This window comes from Pan troglodytes, chromosome 19 (assembly GCF_028858775.2).
Source record: "Pan troglodytes isolate AG18354 chromosome 19, NHGRI_mPanTro3-v2.0_pri, whole genome shotgun sequence".
Taxonomy (NCBI): domain Eukaryota; kingdom Metazoa; phylum Chordata; class Mammalia; order Primates; family Hominidae; genus Pan; species Pan troglodytes.
The window spans coordinates 95,751,737-95,770,467 of NC_072417.2; the positions used below are offsets into that span (position 1 = coordinate 95,751,737).

An 18,731-nucleotide genomic window follows, 5' to 3' on the forward strand; every position below is an offset into this window, starting at 1 on the left:
TTTGAAAACGAGTCTCCCATACATAAAAATGGACGGCTTTCCTTGCTCACCCTGTGGCCTCACAGGCCCCGGCCACACACCCACACGGCACCAAGGCCCTCCCGGCCTCGGCCCTGCAGAAAGCCGGAGACCTCCCGGAACCCTCCCCGGAACCCCTCCCCGGAACCCTCCCCGGAGCCCCTCCCCAGAATCCCTCCCCGGAACCCTCCCCGTAACCCCTCCCCGGAAACCCCCCACCCACTTCACCGTCGTGGCCTCTGCTTTCGTGGCTTCCTCCCCTTCATTCGTGAGAACTCGGGACATGTACACGGAGCTTTCCGCACAACTCAAGAAACCCAGCCTTGGGGCTCTGTACTCCCCAGGCTGACATACGGCGACCTCGTGTTTCGGCTTTGCTTTCGCAATGCACGGCTGTGCGCTCGGGCCTGGCTCTGGTGGCTGCCGCGTCTTGGAGACTGTCCACGCAGGTAGCAGGGACAGGGCCACCGCCAGGCCAGGAGCACGGACGGAAGCAGGAAACGTCTCCCTTCCCGACAGCAGGACTCGCCCTCTTAGATTCTTTATTTTGAAAGGAATAATCATCTTTGACTTTAATGAAACACTTTTACTTAAAAATAGATCACTTATCAGAGGACACACCTGAGACTCCAGTTCCTCCCTGGAACCTTCTAGCGGAACCAATCACCCCTCGTGGCTCCTGGAACAGCCTCACGTCGGCCACACCCGACACTTTCATCAGGTTCACGAGCACTTCTTGGGCAAAGCCCAGGGTGTGAGGATTCACTGCTGTGCCCACGTGTTTTCCCACCTTTTTATTTTTTAAAAATGCCCAGGCTTCAATGATAAATTTTTTTTTGAGACAGTATCTTGCTGTCTCCCAGGCTGGAGTGCAGTGGAGCCGTCACAGCTCACTGTAGCCTCGACCTCCTGGGCTCAAGCAGTCGTCCTGCCTCAGCTCCAAGTAGCTGGGACCACAGGAGCACGCTGCCACGCCCAGCTACATTTTTAAAAAGTTTCTTGTACAGACAGCATCTCACTATGTGGCACAGATGGGTCTCCAACTCCTGGGCTCAAGTGATCTTCCTACCTTGGCCTCCCAAAGTGCTGGGATTACCAGCATGAGCCATATGTTCCCACTTCAGAAGGAAATTCTTCATTCTGGCTAACACGGTGAAATCCCATCTCTACTAAAAATACAAAAAAAATTAGCCGGGCATGGTGGTGGGCGCCTGTAGTCCCAGCTACTCGGGAGGCTGAGGCAGGAGAATGGTGTGAACCCAGGAGGTGGAGCTTGCAGTGAGCCGAGATTGCGCCACTGCACTCCAGCCTGGGTGACAGAGTTAGACTCCGTCTCAAAAAAAAAAAAGAAGGAAATTCTTGCTTTTGCCCAAATATATTTCTTTGTCCAAGTACCTCTGTGATTATCATGAATAGTATAAGTAGCCAAGAATGAAAATCAAACTAATAATTTACTTATTTCAAAAGCACTTTAACCCATAACAAACCCAACACCCACTTTCTTCAAATGCATTTATCCTTTAGACGTGGCGAGAAGCCGGCGACATCATCATTTACTCCAAGGTGACAGGATCAGGTTTCCATGCAGCATTTTCCACCTGCCCCGACCATGACCACAGCCACGGACCCTCCGGAAAGTCAAGACTGGGAGAAGCTCAAGGGAGGCCCAGGCTCAGGCGACTTCCCACCCACGATGGGGCCCACCGGCCCGACCCGGAGAGCGTCCGTGAAGCAGCCGGCCCCGCAAGGACGGCTTTGGCCACCAACCGGAGATGGGCCTCATCCTCCCAGATCCATGGAGTCCTTCAGAATCATGCCTCGCTCCAGTGTCCCATGTCAGAGGCCATGGGAGGGCGCGGGAGCCTCAGGGTTCCTGCCCCATCTGCCCAGAGCCCGCAGCCCTGACCAAGGAGGGTTCCCCATACACGGGCAGAAGCTGTGGACCCAGGGAGCCTATCCCACGCCGTCCTCCGCATGTGGCCCGTGGTGCAGGAGGGGCCCTGGGCAAACCGAGGTGCGGCCCCCAAGTCCCCCGTACCCAGGGGTCACCATGCCTCAGGTGGCCTCACGCCCGCTCCTTCCCAGGGGTCACCATGCCTCAGCTGGCCTCACGCCCGCTCCTTCCCAGGGGTCACCATGCCTCAGCTGGCCTCACGCCCGCTCCTTCCCAGGGGTCACCGTGCCTCAGCTGGCCTCACGCCCGCTCCTTCCCAGGGGTCACTGTGCCTCAGCTGGCCTCACGCCCGCTCCTTCCCAGGGGTCACCGTGCCTCAGCTGGCCTCACGCCCGCTCCTTCCCAGGGGTCACTGTGCCTCAGCTGGCCTCACGCCCGCTCCTTCCCAGGGGTCACCGTGCCTCAGCTGGCCTCACGCCTGCTCATTCCCAGGGGTCACCATGCCTCAGCTGGCCTCACGCCCGCTCATTCCCAGGGCCCAATAACGCTGCCCTTTCTTTATCAACCCCCAGAGCAGCTCCTGGGCCACAGGTGGGGCCTCCTCCAGCCAGAGGCACCTGTGCCAGGGGCTGGGGAACATGGATCTATGCCAGACAGGCTGAGAGAGGAGGGACCGAGGCAGGAGGGGCTGAGGGAGGAGGGGCCCAGGGCTCTCCCCAGGCAGCTGGGTCAGGGCATCCAGGCGAGCCCGGCTTCAACACCACTCGGTGGGCAGCCGTCCCCCTCCCGGGAAGGTGCCCAAAGCCTTGGACAGTCACCTCGAGGTGACTGTGGGCAGAAACTGGGCTTGGCCTGCCCTCCCTGCCAGCCACCCCACCCAGGCCTCTCCACAGCTCGTCTATTTGGGGCTTCTCTGACCACCACTTTATTTTTATATTTTTAAGATGGAGTCTCACTCTGTCACCCAGGCTGGAGTGTAGTGGCACGATCTCGGCTCACTGCAACCTCTTCCCCCTGGGTTCAAGCGATTCTCCTGCCTCAGCCTCCCCAGTAGCTGGGATTATAGGCTTGCGCCACCACGCCTGGCTAATTTGTTTTTGTATTTTTAGTAGAGACGGGGTTTTGCCATGTTGGCCAGGCTGGTCTTGAACTCCTGACCTCAAGTGATTCTCCTGCCTCGGCCTCCCGCAGTGCTGAGATTACAGGTGTGAGCCACCGCGCCCAGCCTGACCATCAGTTTAATGCCTGACCATCAGTTTAATGCCAGGGCAAAGGGGGAGGAGACGACCTACCCTCAACCCAGCAGAAGGCCCATGGGAGCCGGCACAGCGACGCCAAGAGCCTCCTTGGTGAGGACACTCGGACCCTGGCCCTCGGGATGCTGGCTGCTGACAGGGCCAAGCCTGGTGTGGTGGGGCCGTGGCCCACGGTGATTTGTGGGCCAGCAGCATTGGGGGTGCACGCAGGGCTGTGGGAACGGCAGATGTTCACCTCCACCTGAATCCAGCAGAACTCCCACCCACCCCAAAGGACCCCGTTGCTGCCTCCAGAGCCGCCACTCACGGACCCTTCTCCAAAGCTGCTGCGGTTTGCTGATGCCGAGACCCCGAACAGAAGCTGCTGGCCCCACGTTTGTCCCCATTTATGGCTGATGCTTTAGCCAGTCTTTGATGGGCCGGGGGGTTGCTGAACCTCGACGAGGCCTGGGTGGATGAGTCCCGTCCGTTCACAGATGGGGACTTGTGCCCCGTCCTGCTGGGTCCCTTTCCTGAGGGAGGAGCTGGCCTCCACCTCAGGCTCCCAGGCCTACAGCCCAAGCACACATGATGCTGGAGAAGTGAAAAGCTGGTTCCCTTCATTTACTCACGGATGAAAAGATTAACATGTCAGCAAATCAAAATCAGAGAATTCCTAAGGCACTCTGTGCAACGGGAGCGGGTGGACGTGGGGGCGGGCGCACGACTGGTGCGGCTGCCTCCACACGGGCCCTCCTGAAGTTACCTTGGCCCAGCTGCCGGCTACGGGAACGCTGGGTCCTCGATGCCATGGTCGGGGTTGCAGCTGAAGGCGATGGTGATGGCGTAACGGGTGCCCCAGTGGACCTTTTCCACGCGGTGTAGGTTCTCGGACCCCGAGGTGAAGAAGGAGACGTGACCTGGGAGAGGAGAAGAGAGAGAGGTGGCCATAGAGCCACACCCACGGCCACAGCCTTCAGAGGGTCTGCGGTCACCTGAAAGAGCAACTATAACCAATCAACACAACCAACCAGGCAGGCTGGAGAAATTGCCCCTCTGGGAACTGCTTCTGCAGGAAGCAGGAGGAGCTGGAGAAACAAACCCAGCAATGCTCAGGGGCCCTGTGGCGGAGGAGGGGCCCCCCGGGGCCAGCAGGGACTCTGTGGTGGGCGGGACAGAGGAAGGAGCTGCAGACGAGGCCACCACTGGCTCCAGGCACCCCAGGTCATCTGATCTCCCGAGCTCCAGGCATTTGATCTCCTCAGCTCTCATGGGCCTTCCAGGTCTGACGCTTTAGGATCTTATTTCTAATCACAGGTTGAGAACAAAAACCAAGCCCTGGGGGTGTTCTAACAAAGAATCAGGAAAGACAAGTCAAGATAAAACATCCAACTCGCAAACACCTCTCCGGCTCCCTTCAAGGGGTGATGGAGATGACGTCTGAACAGGCAGCTTCCACCGCAGCAACCAGGGCCCGGGGCCTGAGAGGTCCTGGAGGCAGGGGCCTATCTCAAGAGACGCCAGTTCATTTGTCTTCACACTGAAGTGGCGCTGCCTACCCCACCGTAGAGTTCTGTGGTAAAGCGTTCACCGCCGGACACAGCCATCGACCGTCACCAAGCGGGAAGCAAGGGGCGTTGAGACCCAGAGGACACCACGCTCCCCCACGTGGCTCCTGACGTCCTGTGACAGTTTCATTCCCCTTCAGAGGTTTCCACTGGAAACGCAATTCCTTCCTTTCACATTTGCAAACGTCACTCGATCTTTGAAAGGGGAGAGAAGTCCATCCCGGGTGTGCAGGGCATTCTAGCTTCAAGAGGGAGTCAGTCGTACTGTGCCTGGAAATATCGGAGCAAAAGAAATCACGTGGATGCAATGGTCACCTCTTAATGGAGGCCGGGAAGCGCCCTGGGATGCAGGCAAGGCAGCCGATCTTTCCCGGACCGTGTGGGCCACCTCCAGATAGGCAGGACACGTCCTTTTCCAGGTCGGCTGGAGTCAGGGCACCTTCTGACCTTACACTTTTAAAGGACACATTGTCCTTGGTTTCTTCCAGCTTCAATCGAGCCTGAGACATCGGCACCAAGCAGGAGGGCCCAGCGGCTCGCGCCATTTGGGACCTCAGTCGCCCATGCTCGTCCACACTCTCTGCTCTCCACTGCTGGCAGACATGGTTCTCAGGAGGCTGCCAGCATTCAGTAAAAGGGTCTCCTCTGGCCCTCTGGTGTTTCTGCACATCTTGCAAACAGAGGCACCAAAGGACAGGGGGAAGGATGGAGGACAGCTGAGCCTCGTGAGCTGTGGGAGGACAGGAAACCACCCACCATCCACACTACTGAAGGCTTAGACGGAGATGAGATCAATACGGGGCCAGAAAAGGACTTTTTTTTTTTTTTTTAGACAGTCTCGCTCTGTTGCCCAGGCTGGACTGCAGCGGCATGATCTTGGCTCACTGCAAGCTCTGCCTCCTGGGTTCACGCCGTTCTCCTGCCTCAGCCTCCCTAGTAGCTGGGACTACAGGCGCCCGCCACCATGCCCAGCTAATTTTTTTGTACTTCTAGTAGAGATGTGGTTTCACCGTGTTAGCCAGGATGGTCTCGATCTCCTGACCTCATGACCCGCCCGTCTTGGCCTCCCAAAGTGCTGGGACTACATGCGTGAGCCACCACGCCCAGCCTAAGATGCACTTTCTTTAGTAAATGACTATTAGATTATCACCTGCTTCCTTAAAGCAGGACTCAGCACGGCAACCAAGGAATCAACAATAAGCAATGACGGCAACCAAGGAATCAACAATAAGCAATGCTCTCAGCTTCCAGAATCGCATGTGTCTCTCCCCTCTCGGGCGGGTGGTGAGTCCCCGGAGGACACCTGACTCCAGCCTTCGCACCAGCAGCTTCACTGGCTCTCGGTCCATTAACTTCTTGGAACCCACAAGACATCACCCGGAAACAAAAACATCCTGGGGACACAGGATAGGGATTGTGTGGTAAAGGGTTGACTCCAGGGGCCTGGGCGGTGCACACCCTACACCCTCCAGAGAGAGGCCTGGCCTTTGCCCCGGCTCCCAGGGGGGACCTCTGAGCCCTCAGAACATCCTGCCTGATAGGAGAACCTCTGTTTACTGGGGACCTAGGGCCACACGAGATGGTCCACACTGACAGTGTCACTTATGGTGGGACGTGGGCCACAGAGCAGCAGCTCAATATCCAGAGGGGCTGGGGACAGAGGCCAGCCGTGCCTGCACCACCAGCCCCCCAGTAAAAACCTGGACACCAAGGCTCGGCCGAGCATCCCTGGTCAGTGACACCCCCGAATATCATCACACATCACTACTGGAGAACTAAGAGCTGTTGACCCAACTCCGGGAGAAGACAGTGGGAAGCTCACACCTGGTCACTCCTCAACCTGCCCCACGGCCTCTCCCCTTGCTGGATTGTTTTTTGTTTTTGTTTTTGTTTAGACAGGGTTTGGTTCTGTTTCTCAGGCTGGAATGCAGTATGCAATGGTAGGATCTTGGCTCACTGCAACCTCCTCCTCCCAGGCTCAAGCAATCCTCCCATCTCAGCCTCCTGAGTAGCTGGGACTATAGGTGCACGCCACCACACCCGGCTGCTTTTTGTATTTTTTGTAGAGACGGGGTTTTGCCATCTTGGCCAGGCTGGTCTTGAACTCCCGAGCTCAAACGATCCGCCTGCCTCGGCCTTGCAAGTGCTGGGATTACAGGTGTGAGCCGCCCCACCCGGCCCCCTTGGTGGATTTTAATCCATTTCTTTTCACTGTAATAAACTACAGCCAAGGGTATAATGGCTTTGCTGAGTTCTGTGAGTCCCAACAGTGAGTCACTGGACCTAAGGGTGGTCTTGGGAACCCCCGAACACAGGACTCTGCCTTCCTCGATAAAGTTGCCCTACAAAGAAAACTAGCATTTGCCACTCATGGTAAGAACTGCGACACGGCCGGGCGCGGTGGCTCACGCCTGTCATCCCAGCACTTTGGGAGGCCGAGGCGGGTGGATCACGAGGTCAGGAGATTGAGACCATTCTGACTAACATGGTGAAACCCCGTCTCTACTAAAAATACAAACAATTAGCCGGGCGTGGTGGTGGGCACCTGTAGTCCCAGCTACTCGGGAGGCTGAGGCAGGAGAATGGCGTGAATCCGGGAGGCGGAGCTTGCAGTGAGCCGAGATCGCACCACTGCACTCCAGCCTGGGCGACAGAGCAAGACTCCGTCTCAAAAGAAAAAAAAAAGTCTCCAAATCACAGGTAAACACATAGATACACACAATTAGACAGATGTACAACATCGAATCACAGGTAAACACATAGATACAATTAGATATATGACATCAATCACGTAAACACACAGATACACACAATTAGACACGTATAACATCAAATCAGGTAAACACATAGATACACACAATTAGATGTACGACATCAAATCACAGGTAAACACATAGATAACACACAGATGTACAACATCACAGGTAAACACAGATACACACAATTAGACAGATGTATGACATCAAATCACAGGTAAACACATAGATACAATCAGACAGATGTACAACATCAAATTGCAGGTAAACACATAGATACAATTAGATGTACAACATCAAATCACAGGTAAACACACAGATACACAATCAGATGTATGACATCAAATCACAGGGAAACACATAGATACAATTAGACAGATGTACGACATCAAATCGCAGGTAAACACATAGATACACACAATTAGACAGATGTACAACATAAAATCACAGGTAAACACATAGATACACACAATTAGACAGATGTACGACATCAAATCACAGGGAAACACACAGATACACACAATCAGACAGATGTACGACATCAAATCACAGGGAAACAGATACACACAATTAGACAGATGTATGACATCAAATCACAGGTAAACACATAGATACAATTAGACATATGTATGACATCAAATCACAGGTAAACACATAGATACACACAATTAGACAGACACATGCAGGAGACAGGTTGTTTTAATTATCTGAAAGAAGATCGTGATACAAAATGTTTGACTCAAGTATTTATCATGCTTAAAATGACTAAGATCAAAATATGCTAAAAAGTTGTGTAATTTCGAGTCCCAGGAGGCTTCAGCTGCTTGACTTCTCAAGAAAACGCCTGTCTTGTGCTCTGTGAGTTTTTCATTTTCCCACAAAACTGCTGTGACTGGGACTTCTGGGGTGAGGGCAGACAGGCTGGGCTCTTGCTTGCAGAGGCTGGACGTCCAAACCCTTCCCCTAATGCAGAGATGACTCAGAACGACTGACATGAAGGCAGAGCGAGGCCAGGACGCAGTCAGGCCAAACGCCCCCAGTCCACACCAGGGGAGACTGTGCCCAGGGCTGCGGCACACACGGCCTGAAGCCGGCTGCAAGGAGTGGGCTTGGCCAGCCACTGGCTACAGCAGGAACTGTCCAGCCTGTGGTCAGGGAGCAGCTGAGGGAGGCAGGATGGCAGGAAGTGGCCGGGCAGCTCAGGCCACCTGCCACAGGTGGTCGTGGAAAGAGAGTCCCTCAAACTGAGCTTGCAAACTGAAGTCGTAAACTAACCTGAGAAAGGCAAGTACAAATAACAGGAATCTCAAAATAAACAAGCTGGAGATCTTAAAAGAGATAAAAGAAAAAAGTCCTGACTGTCACACAGTCCCTGGTCTGACTGAGCGGCCAGGCAGGAGGAACACCCGTGCTGAGAGGCCACCCCATAGGTGAGGGCAGTGCCCTGGGGACGGGTGAGGCAGCAGGGGGTGAGGGCAGTGCCCTGGGGACGGGTGAGGTAGTGGGGGGTGAGGGCAGTGCCCTGGGGACGGGTGAGGCAGCGGGGGGTGAGGGCAGTGCCCTGGAGACGGGTGAGGCAGTGGGGGGTGAGGGCAGTGCCCTGGGGACGGGTGAGGCAGCGGTGGGTGGATGGCGCTGGCACAGTCCAGAGGGCTCCCAGGCCTATGCGAGTTTCGGCTGCATCTGGGGTCAGGGCCGTGGGCTCCACCTGAGGAGGCCCCTAACAGGGGTTCCCCACTCCCCACACCCTCCCACCCCAGGATCTGGGCTTGTGTTACCCACAAGTTCAAGGAGCAGAGGACGACTGTCCGCTCAGCAAATGCTCACTGGCACTGCTGTGTCTGCAGCAGGCTGGGCATGGCTGGGGCTCTGGGGCTCTGGGACTGCAAGGTCCAGCGTGATGGGTTCTGAAGCCGGCACCGCAGAGCCACCCGGTGAGGTTCCAGCCACCAGCGAGGAGGGCACTCGGTCACCGACACTGGGCTGGGGCCTCGTCTAATCTTAGGTTGCGAGTCTCTGAGAAGGGTACAGAGGTGAACGCACTCCAGAGAGGGAGGGAGGGAGACCCTGACCGCCAAGGTGACACACACCAGGGAGGGAAATGGATGGTGCCTGTCAAGGTGACACACACCAGGGCGTGGAGGGGGGCTCTGCCGCTGACTGACAGTGACCTCAGACATGTGGCCCCATAGACACCGGCCTCCTGGGTGTTGGGACTGGCGCTAGACCTGGGAATCACTCAGCACCGGCCCGGCACACAGCAGGTGCTCCGTGAACTCAGCCTCGCTCCCAGGGACACACCCCCCACACCCACGGTGCTTGCCTGAGCCGGGAGCCCCACGCCCAGGCCCCGCTCGCGCCTCCTACCAGCTCTCGGCTCCACCGTCTTGTTGGCACCCTCCTCCATGAACACGAACCGCCCTCCGCCGAAGTCCTCCAGGTAGTTGGAGAGGTACAGCAGCGAGGTGTAGTCGAAGGAGCCGTAGGTCACCTGAGGGCAGAGCCGGGAGGAGGGGGCAGAATGGGCTCTCAGCATGCGACCAGGGCAGGTGCTGCTTCTCTCTCTTATTTTTTGTTTATTTATTTTTTGAGACAGAGTCTTGCTCCATCGCCCAGGCTGGAGTGCAGTGATGCGATCTTGGCTCACTGCAATCTCCACCTCCCAGGTTCAAGCAATTCTCCTGCCTCAGCCTCCCGAGTAGCTGGGGCTACAGGCACCCACCACCACACCCAGCTAATTTTGTATTTTTAGTAGAGACAGGGTTTCACCTTGTTGGTCAGGTTGGTCTCAAACTCTTGATCTCAGGTGATCCACCCACCTTGGCCTCCCAAAGTGCTGGGATTACGGGCATGAGCCACTGAACCCAGCCTCTTTTTTTTTTTTTTAATAGGGTATTGCTTTTTTTACAGACAGCATCACTCAGGCTGTAGTGCAGTCACAGCACTGTCATTGCTTACCATAACCTTGAACTCCTGGCTTTAAACAATCCTCCTGCCTCAGCATCCCGGGTAGCCAGGACCACAGGCGCACGCCACTACAACCAGCTAATTTTTTCTTTTCTTTTTTTTTTTTTGTAGAGATGGCATCAGTCCACCCACTTTGGCCTCCCGGGTGCTGGGATTAGAGGCATGAGCCACTGTGCCTGGCTGATTTTTGTATTTTTTGTAGAGGTTGGGGCGGGGTGGTGGGGGCGGGGGGGGCGGGTCTCGCTATGATGCCCAGGCTGGTCTCAAACTCCTGGCCCCAAGTGATCCTCCCGCCTCAGCCTCCCGGGTGCTGGGATTACGCGCGTGAGTCACCAACATCTGTGCTTCTTATTTTCCAGAAGGTAAATTAACAACATGTGTCGGCCCCATTAATGAGGCCATTTGTTCCTTTGCAACTTTAAAAACCCTCTGCAGAGTCTCCAGCCTCATGCATTGTTGCCCAGGATTTCCCGTAAGCTCAAATGTTGGAGCAGCCGTGTTCCAGCAAAGGCTGCGGGCAGCAGGCCAGCCAGCAGGGTGTGCACGCTGGGCTGGTCCCCCAGTGCCAGCCTCGCTGCCCACACATGGGAACCAGAGGCAGCGGTGGACGCGCTTTTCTCCTTTCTTCAGAAATGGAGCAATCCCAAACTTTTTAAAACTTGTAATAAAATGCAGAACCTAAGATTTACCAGCTTAACTGTGTCTTCACTGTTTTTAAGCACAGTTCAGTGATGTTAAGCACATTCCCAACGCTGTGCAGCCACCGCACCGTCCTCTCCAGAACATCTCATCCTCCCGGGCCGAAGCTCCGTCCCCAGGAAGCACTGACTCCCCACGCCCCCCAGTCCTGCCCTCTCCATTCCGCTTTCTGTCTCTGTGAACCTGGCGACTCTAGGGTCCCCACGGACGTGGGATCAGGCAGGATCTGTCCCTCCGTGACTGGCTTACTTCACTCAGGGGTCGCAGCACTCAGCTTCCATTCCAGAACCCAGCTGGGGCCACGCCCTGGGGGTGAAAGGTGCAGCTGCCAGGACACCGGCTGCAAAGGGGAGGGCGCGTCTCACCCAGCTCAGCTGTCATAAGCACACCCAGAGCATGGAGGGAAAGAGACACTCTGGGGAGGGAAGGGGGATGGAGCCGCACCAGCGCAGAACTGGACACCCACTGTGCGGGCGCTGAGCTAGGTACATCACACACAACAGAGCCTCTGTGCAGTGGAGAGAGCCCAGGCTTGAAGGCAGACACCGGGCCCCCAACCTGGGCAAGGTGGCCTCCTCTGAGTCCTCCTGGGAAGGAGAGCAGGATCACGCTGGGGCCCAGCCCCCAGTCCGTCCCGCCAATATCCACCTCACATAATCCGCTGTAAGGAAGCCCAGTCTCAGGTGGTGCCCTGGGCGGTGGGTCAAGCTCCCTCCCCCCTGCCCCTCCCAGCTGCCAGGAGGCCCCTTGGGCTCAGCTCCCGTGGGCTTTGCCCCCTCCAGGCCTCACGGATGCCCCCCGGAGTCCCCCCTTAAAAGCTTCCCAAACACAAGTCAGTGACAGGCTCTGATTCTGGGGAGACCAGAGTAAGACAGACGTCAAGTGAGCAAAGCCGCGTGCGGACTGCACTGCCTTCTGTAAAAAGGAAACCACACCAGGGTCCATGATCTGACAGCCACAGCTGCCTTATGTTATGCAATGGCAAGAAGGAACAATTGCCAAAACTGTTTTAAATGTGATTCTTTACAACTGACAGAATGCGGTATTCTTATGCATTCGTTTTTATACACACAGAGAAATTCAAGAAGGAACTCTGAGATCTCAGGACTGTGGTTACCTGTAGGTGAGGGGGTTACTGGTTTGCCTTTATTTATATACATATATATATATATGACTTTTAAATCTTGTAGGATGCATTACTTATTCAAATATTCAAATTTTGATGCATGATTTATTCAAAACTAAATTTAAAATAAAGTACACTGGCCAGAAGTCATAGCAAAATAGCTCCCCACAGAACAACACGAAAATCACCCAGGTTTCTAAACAGTTCTGTTTCACTGAAGTAAAGTCTCTGCTAATTAGAAAAACACTGATCTTCAGACGCCACTTTGGTTTCCTGATGAGCAGACAAAATTCGGTCGGGGGCCATGGAAGGAGCCGGGAGCGACCGGACCAGGGCGAATCCGCTGTCTGTGCCGGCGGAAGGCCGGTGAGTGCCGTGCAGTCGTGAAAAAGGAAGTGGTTAAAGTGGTTACGGCAAAGCGGTGGCGCCGGCTGCTCCCGACACTGCAGCCCGAGAGGGAGAGAGGAGGACTGAAGGCAGTCCCAGGCCTTGGGTTCCTTCGCTGTTCCTGTTCCCTTGGGTTTACCTTTTTTTTTTTTTTTTTAGATGGAATCTCGCTCTGTCACCCAGGCTGGAGTGCAGTGGCGTGATCTCGGCTCACTGCAACCTCCACCTCCCGGGTTCATGCCATTCTCCTGCCTCAGCCTCCCGAGTAGCTGGGACTACAGGCGCCTGCCACCACGCCCGGCTAATTTTTTGTATTTTTAGTAGAGACAGGGTTTCACTGTGTTAGCCAGGATGGTCTCGATCTCGTGACCTCATGATCCACCCGCTTCGGCCTCCCAAAGTGCTGGGATTACAGGTGTGAGTCACCGCACCCGGCCCTGGGTTTACCATTTTAATGCCAAGTAGCAGAGCGCCAAGATGGCAGATGCTGATTGCAGATTATAACTGCAATCTCTGTCTCCTTCTGATTACAACTGAAACTGCACAGAGTGCACTTTGGGAGGCAGAGGCAGGTGGATCACCTGAGGTCAGGAGTTCGAGACTAGCCTGGCTAACATGGTGAAACCCCGTCTCTACTAAAAATACAAAAATTAGCTGGCCGCGGTGGCACGCACCTGTAATCCCAGCTACTCAGGAGGCTGAGGCAGGAGAATGGCTTGAACCTGGGAGGCAGAGGTTGCAGTGAGCTGAGATCGCGCCACAGCACTCCAGCCTGGGTGGCAGAGCAAGACTCCATCTCAAAAAAAAAAAAAAAAAAAGACTGCCCTTGAAGAATAATTTAGTAACAAATGTCACACGGCACAGAAAGCTGGTCATCTAACTGCCATTCCTTCCTCTGTCACAGCAGGCACGGTGGGGCAGCAAGAGTCCTAATCTCCCCAGCCATGTGCTTTCTGGCTTTAACCTTCTATTTGAGCTTCAGCTCCAGGGCTCACAGTGCCACTCAACCACTTCCATTCAGGTTGACTGTATGAAGGGAACTCATGGCTTCTACACCATAAAAATCAACCTTAAAGAATTACTATAATACCATTCTTTGTATTAGCTGTGCTTTACTTTTATCTTCTAAAATCTTTTATTAAGGGCCAGGTGCGGTGGCTTACACCTGTAATCCCAGCACTTTGGGAGGCCGAGGCAGGTGGATTGCTTGAGGTCAGGAGTTTGAGGCCCGCCTGGCCAACATGGTGAAACCCTGTCTCTAATAAAAATACAAAAATTAGCTGGGCGTGGTGGTGCATGCCTGTAGTCCCAGCTACTTGGGAGGCTGAGGCAGGAGAACCGCTTGAACCCAGGAGGCAGAGGTTGTAGTAAGCCAAGATCACACAACTGCACTCCAACCTGGGCAACAGAAGAAGACTGTCTCAAAAAAAAAAAAAAGAAAGAAAGAAAGAAAGAAAAGGCTGGGCATGGTAGCTCACGCTTGTAATCCCAGCACTTTGGGAGGCCAAGGTGGGCAGATCACCTGAGGTCAGGAGTTTAAGAGCAGCCTGACCAATACAATGAAACCACATCTCTACTAAAAATACAAAAATTAGCCGAGCGTGGTGGCATGTGCCTGTAATCCCAGTTACTTGGGAGGCTGAGACAGGAGAATCACTTGAACCCAAGAGGTGGAGGTTGCAGTGAGCCGAAATCGCACCATTGCACTCCAGCCTGGGCATCAAGAGTGAAACTCCATCTTAAAAAAAAAAAAAGAAAGAAAAGAAATGAGATGGGTAATGGCTCTCGCCTGTAATCCCAGCACCTTGGGAGGCCGAGGCGGGAGGATTGCTTCAGCCCAGGAGGTCAGGCCAGCCTGGGCAGCATAGTGAGACCCTGTGTCTACAAAAATAGAAAAATGAGCCAGGCATCGGGCCACGCACCTGTGGTCCCAGCTATAGTCTCAGTCCCAGGCTGAGGCAGCAGGATGGCTTGAGCCTGGGAGGTCAAAGTTGCAGTAAGCCATGACTGCACACCTGCACTCCAGCCTGGGTGACAGAGTGAAGCTGTAACTCAAAAGAAATAAAAGAAAGAAAGATAGAAAGTGGTAAAAGAAGGCTCCCAGAGACAACACAGAGACCTGGGCCACAGAGAGCATGAGTGGCTGAGCAGAGACCATCTGCCGTAAGAGGTTAAGCATCAGTCTGTTAATAAATAACAATGGGGTAACCACAGGCCGTGTGGGCCGGGTTCTCCACTTCTTCTTGTCACCATCAAATGAGAAATTTTATTTCTCCAACTCCATCAGTGAGATTGAGGGTGTGCCCTGAAACCTCAGAGAGGAAGACATCTAAATGCTTACACCCACCGGGCATGGTGGCTCACACCTGTAATCCCAGCACTTTGGGGGGCCGAGGAAGGAGGATTGCCTGAGCTCAGGATTTTGAGACTATCCTGGCCAACATGGTGAAACCTCGTCTCTACTAAAAATACAAAAATTAGCGGGGCCTGGTGGGGCGTGCCTGTAGTCCCAGCTACTCGGGAGGCTGAGGCAGGAGAATCGCCTGAACCCGGGAGGCAGAGGTTGCAGTGAGCCGAATCGCGCCACTGCACTCCAGCCTGGGCGACAGAGCGAGACTCTGTCTCAACCAATCAATCCTAACACCATGCACACAGCAGGCGGATGCTGCAAAAGACAGCCCTGTGGTAGGTAGCCCCAGGCCACGGGAGAACAGGCCTCACCTTGACCACATGCGCGCTCACCCTGCCCACATGCGCGCTCACCCTGCCCACGTGCGCACTCACCCTGCCCACGTGCGCACTCACCCTGCCCACGGGCACGCTCACCTTGTCCACGGGCACGCTCACCCTGCCCACGGGCGCGCTCACCTTGTCCACGTGCGCATGCCAGTACTCGTCGTGCGCCGTCCGCGCTTCCGTGCTGTTTATGCGGGAGAAGAAGGTGGGCTTGGTCAGATGCAGCGAGGACGCGCTGATGCCGAAAGCCTCAGCAATGGTGAGCTGGACCTTCTGCCGCACCTCCCTGTAGAGGACACAATAGCTGTCAGCGCAGCCCCAGGCAGGAGGGGACGCTCGTGGGTCCCAACCCGTGGGCGGCAGGAAAGGAACCAGCCTTCGTACGGCTCCGGACCCGCGGGGCGGGGGCTCCCAAGCACACCGGGAACAGATACCGGCTCCGCCTGGGAACGACGCGGCCCACAGCCCACGCGCAGAGCAGCCAGAGGCAGGCGCAAGACCACAGCAGCAGGACTGGGGAGGCAGAAGGGCGCCTGCAGGACCAACGCTGGGGAGGCTGGTGTGGAGTCAGGCCCCAGATGCCAGAGCCTCCAGGCTTCACTTGCAGGGCCTGGAGCCCAGCCTCCTATTCAGCAACGAAGAGGCTGCTGTCCCCCAACGTGAGTGTGCGGGGTGCGTGGACGTGGGGAGAGGGGAGTGGGTGTCGAGCCTGCTAAGTGTGGATGGGGTGTCTGTACTGGGGACAAAGGGACTCTCACTCAGAAGACCCCACGTGCCAGGCCAGAGCAGCTCTGAAATGGATGTCTGGGTGGGCATGGGCCCATGTGGGGGGCTCGAGGGGGGCACTCGTGTGTCCTGGGATGGTTGCGTGACTCTTAGCTCCTTTGCCCTCATCTCAACCTGGGCTCCTCCAGCAGAATTTTTTCTTTTTTTCTTTTTTTTTTTTTTGAGATGAGACTTGTTCTGTCACCCAGGCTGGAGTGCAGTGGTGCAATCTCAGCTCACTGCAACCTCCACCTCCGGGGTTTAAGCAATTCTCCTGCCTCAGCCTCCTGGGTAGCTGGGATTACAGGCACCCGCCACCACACCCAACTAATTTTTGTACTTTTAGTAAAGATGGGGTTTCACCATGTTGGCTAGGCTGGTCTCGAACTCCTGACCTCAGGTGATCCACCCGCCTCGCCTCCCAAAGTGCTGGGATTACAGGCATGAGACACCGCACCCAGCCTCATCTGGCAGAATTTTAAAAACTGGGCTGATTTTACACAGCAGAAAACAAGAGGTTCTGACCAGGATGCAGCCACAGGATTCCAGATCTGTTTCACCGACCCGGGAGCATCCTGGCCACGCTGGGCCTGCCCCGGCCTTTGCTCCATGAGAACTCACTTCTGCGGGCCTGGCCCTGGCCCCTGGGCCTCTCCGTGGGGCCTCCCCGGACCGGCCAGCTCTGCCACACCCCTCAGCCCCAGGCCACCCCGCCTGCGAACCCCCACCCGCCTCACTCCTCCTTACCGGTATAACCGGAAGTCCTCCTCTGAGAAGATGTTCTGCATTTTATCCCCGAAGTATCTGTGAGAAAAGGAGTATTCACAACGGTCACAACACTTCATTAATCTGTTGTTCATCTCCTTTCAGTTCAGCCATTCCTCAAGTCCCCGAAAATCAACTCACACACTCAGAGCAACTCCATTTCCACAATGATAACTGCTATAAAGAAGGAGCCGGGCCGGGCGCGGTGGCTCATGCCTGTAATCCCAGCACTCTGGGAGGCCGAGGCAGGTGGATCACCTGAGGTCAGGAATTCGAGACCATCCTGGCCAACATGGCACAACCCCATCTCTACTAAAAATACAAAACTTAGCTGGGCGTGGTGGTGCGTGCCTGTAACCCCAGCTACTCAGGAGGCCGAGGCAGGTGGATCACCTGAGGTCAGGAATTCGAGACCATCCTGGCCAACATGGCACAACCCCATCTCTACTAAAAATACAAAAATTAGCTGGGCGTGGTGGTGTGTGCCTGTAATCCCAGCTACTCAGGAGGCTGAGATGGGAAAATTGCTTGAACCCAGGAGGCAGAGTCAAATGAGTCGAAATTGCGCCACTGCACTCCAGCCTAGGCGACAGAGCAAGATTCCATCTCAAAATTATAATAATAATAATAAAAACAAGGAGCCAGCCGGGAGCGGGACCCAGGGCTAATGCATGAGGCTGACACGGATCCACGCAGGGAGGGTCTCTTTGCTCTCCTGGCCCCTCATGGAGCGTCAAAGGCCCCGTTGGATTCTTGGGAGCTGCTCCTGGGAGCCTCCCACCTCTGCTGCCTCTTGCTCCCATCCCTTCTGTCCCTGGGCCCACAAAAACACCAGATTCCCCTAAAGCTTCATGAACAAGCCCCCTGCCCACAGGCTGTGGAGAGTCCACACCTCCCAGCTCTTGCGTCCCAAAGAACCAGGAAGGACCCGGCCAACATCACAGCCACTGAGGCCCTGAGGCTGCACCGAGCCGGATCCCCCCTCACATGTCCACATGTCCACATGTCCATGGCTAAGAGGCACGGAGCCGCTCACTCGGCTTTCAGAGCCAGCACTGAGGTCACGCTGCAGCACTCACCTGTACAGGTTCACAAAGTGCTTCCCGACAGACAGGGCCCCTGAGTGCAAGTCCAGAATGGATGCCTGGAAAAGACGTTCTGGAGTAAAGCGTGCAGCCGCAGCAATGGCAATGGCTGTTAAAAGTCATGGATGGTAAATGCGAGTTTCCAAGGTCTGGCCAGCACACACCTCAGGTTTTTTTTTTTTTTTTTTTTTTGTAAAAAGGATCTTACTCTGTTGCCCAGGCTAGGGTGCAGTGGGACAAACTCAGCTCATTGCAGCCTCAATATTCCGGGCTCCAGGCCAAACAATCCTCCCACCCTCTGCCTCCCAAGTAAAGGTGCTTGCCACCACACCCGGCTAATTTTTCTATTTTTTGTAGAGATGTGGTCTCACTATATTACCTAGGCTGGTCTCGAACTCCGGGGCTCAAGTGATCCTCCCACCTCAGCCTCCCAAAGTACTGGGATTACAGGCATTAGCCACTGCACCCAGCCTCAACCCAGGACTTTCTTAAAATCCTCCCAGACCGGCCAGACGTGGTGGCTCACACCTGCAATCCCAGCACTTTGGGAGGCTGAGACAGGTGGATTGCTTGAGGCCAGGAGTTCAAAACCAGCCTGGCTAATATGGTGAAACCCCATATCTACTAAAAATACAAAATTAGCTGGGCATGGTGGCGGGCTGTAATCCCAGCTGTAGCTGGGACACCTACAGAGATAGCCTCCCAAGTAGCTGTAATCCCAGCTACTTGG

At 55.2% G+C, this 18,731-nt stretch overlaps 1 protein-coding gene across 6 annotated transcripts in view; it reads right to left on the reverse strand.

Moving 5' to 3' along the window:
- Nucleotides 1–1,450: 1,450 nt before the first annotated feature.
- OGFOD3 (2-oxoglutarate and iron dependent oxygenase domain containing 3) overlaps nucleotides 1,451–18,731 on the reverse strand; it is a 28,868-nt gene continuing 11,587 nt past the window's right edge. Inside the window, exons 5-10 of one of the 6 annotated variants that reach the window (XR_675565.5) lie at nucleotides 17,996–18,060; nucleotides 16,899–16,955; nucleotides 15,519–15,672; nucleotides 9,839–9,962; nucleotides 5,866–6,109; nucleotides 3,757–4,067 (exon numbers count right to left, since the gene is read on the reverse strand). Coding sequence is in view for 5 of the 6 variants with exons in the window: in XM_009433569.5 (XP_009431844.2) it covers nucleotides 12,350–12,706; nucleotides 15,519–15,672; nucleotides 16,899–16,955; nucleotides 17,996–18,060 (633 nt within the window). In the remaining variant the exon portion in view is untranslated. Of the gene's footprint in view, nucleotides 4,068–5,865; nucleotides 6,110–8,152; nucleotides 9,488–9,838; nucleotides 9,963–12,348; nucleotides 12,707–15,518; nucleotides 15,673–16,898; nucleotides 16,956–17,995; nucleotides 18,061–18,731 lie in introns of those variants that run through there. The other 5 variants (XM_511762.8, XM_009433570.4, XM_009433572.5 and 2 more) reach the window with 5 other exon arrangements.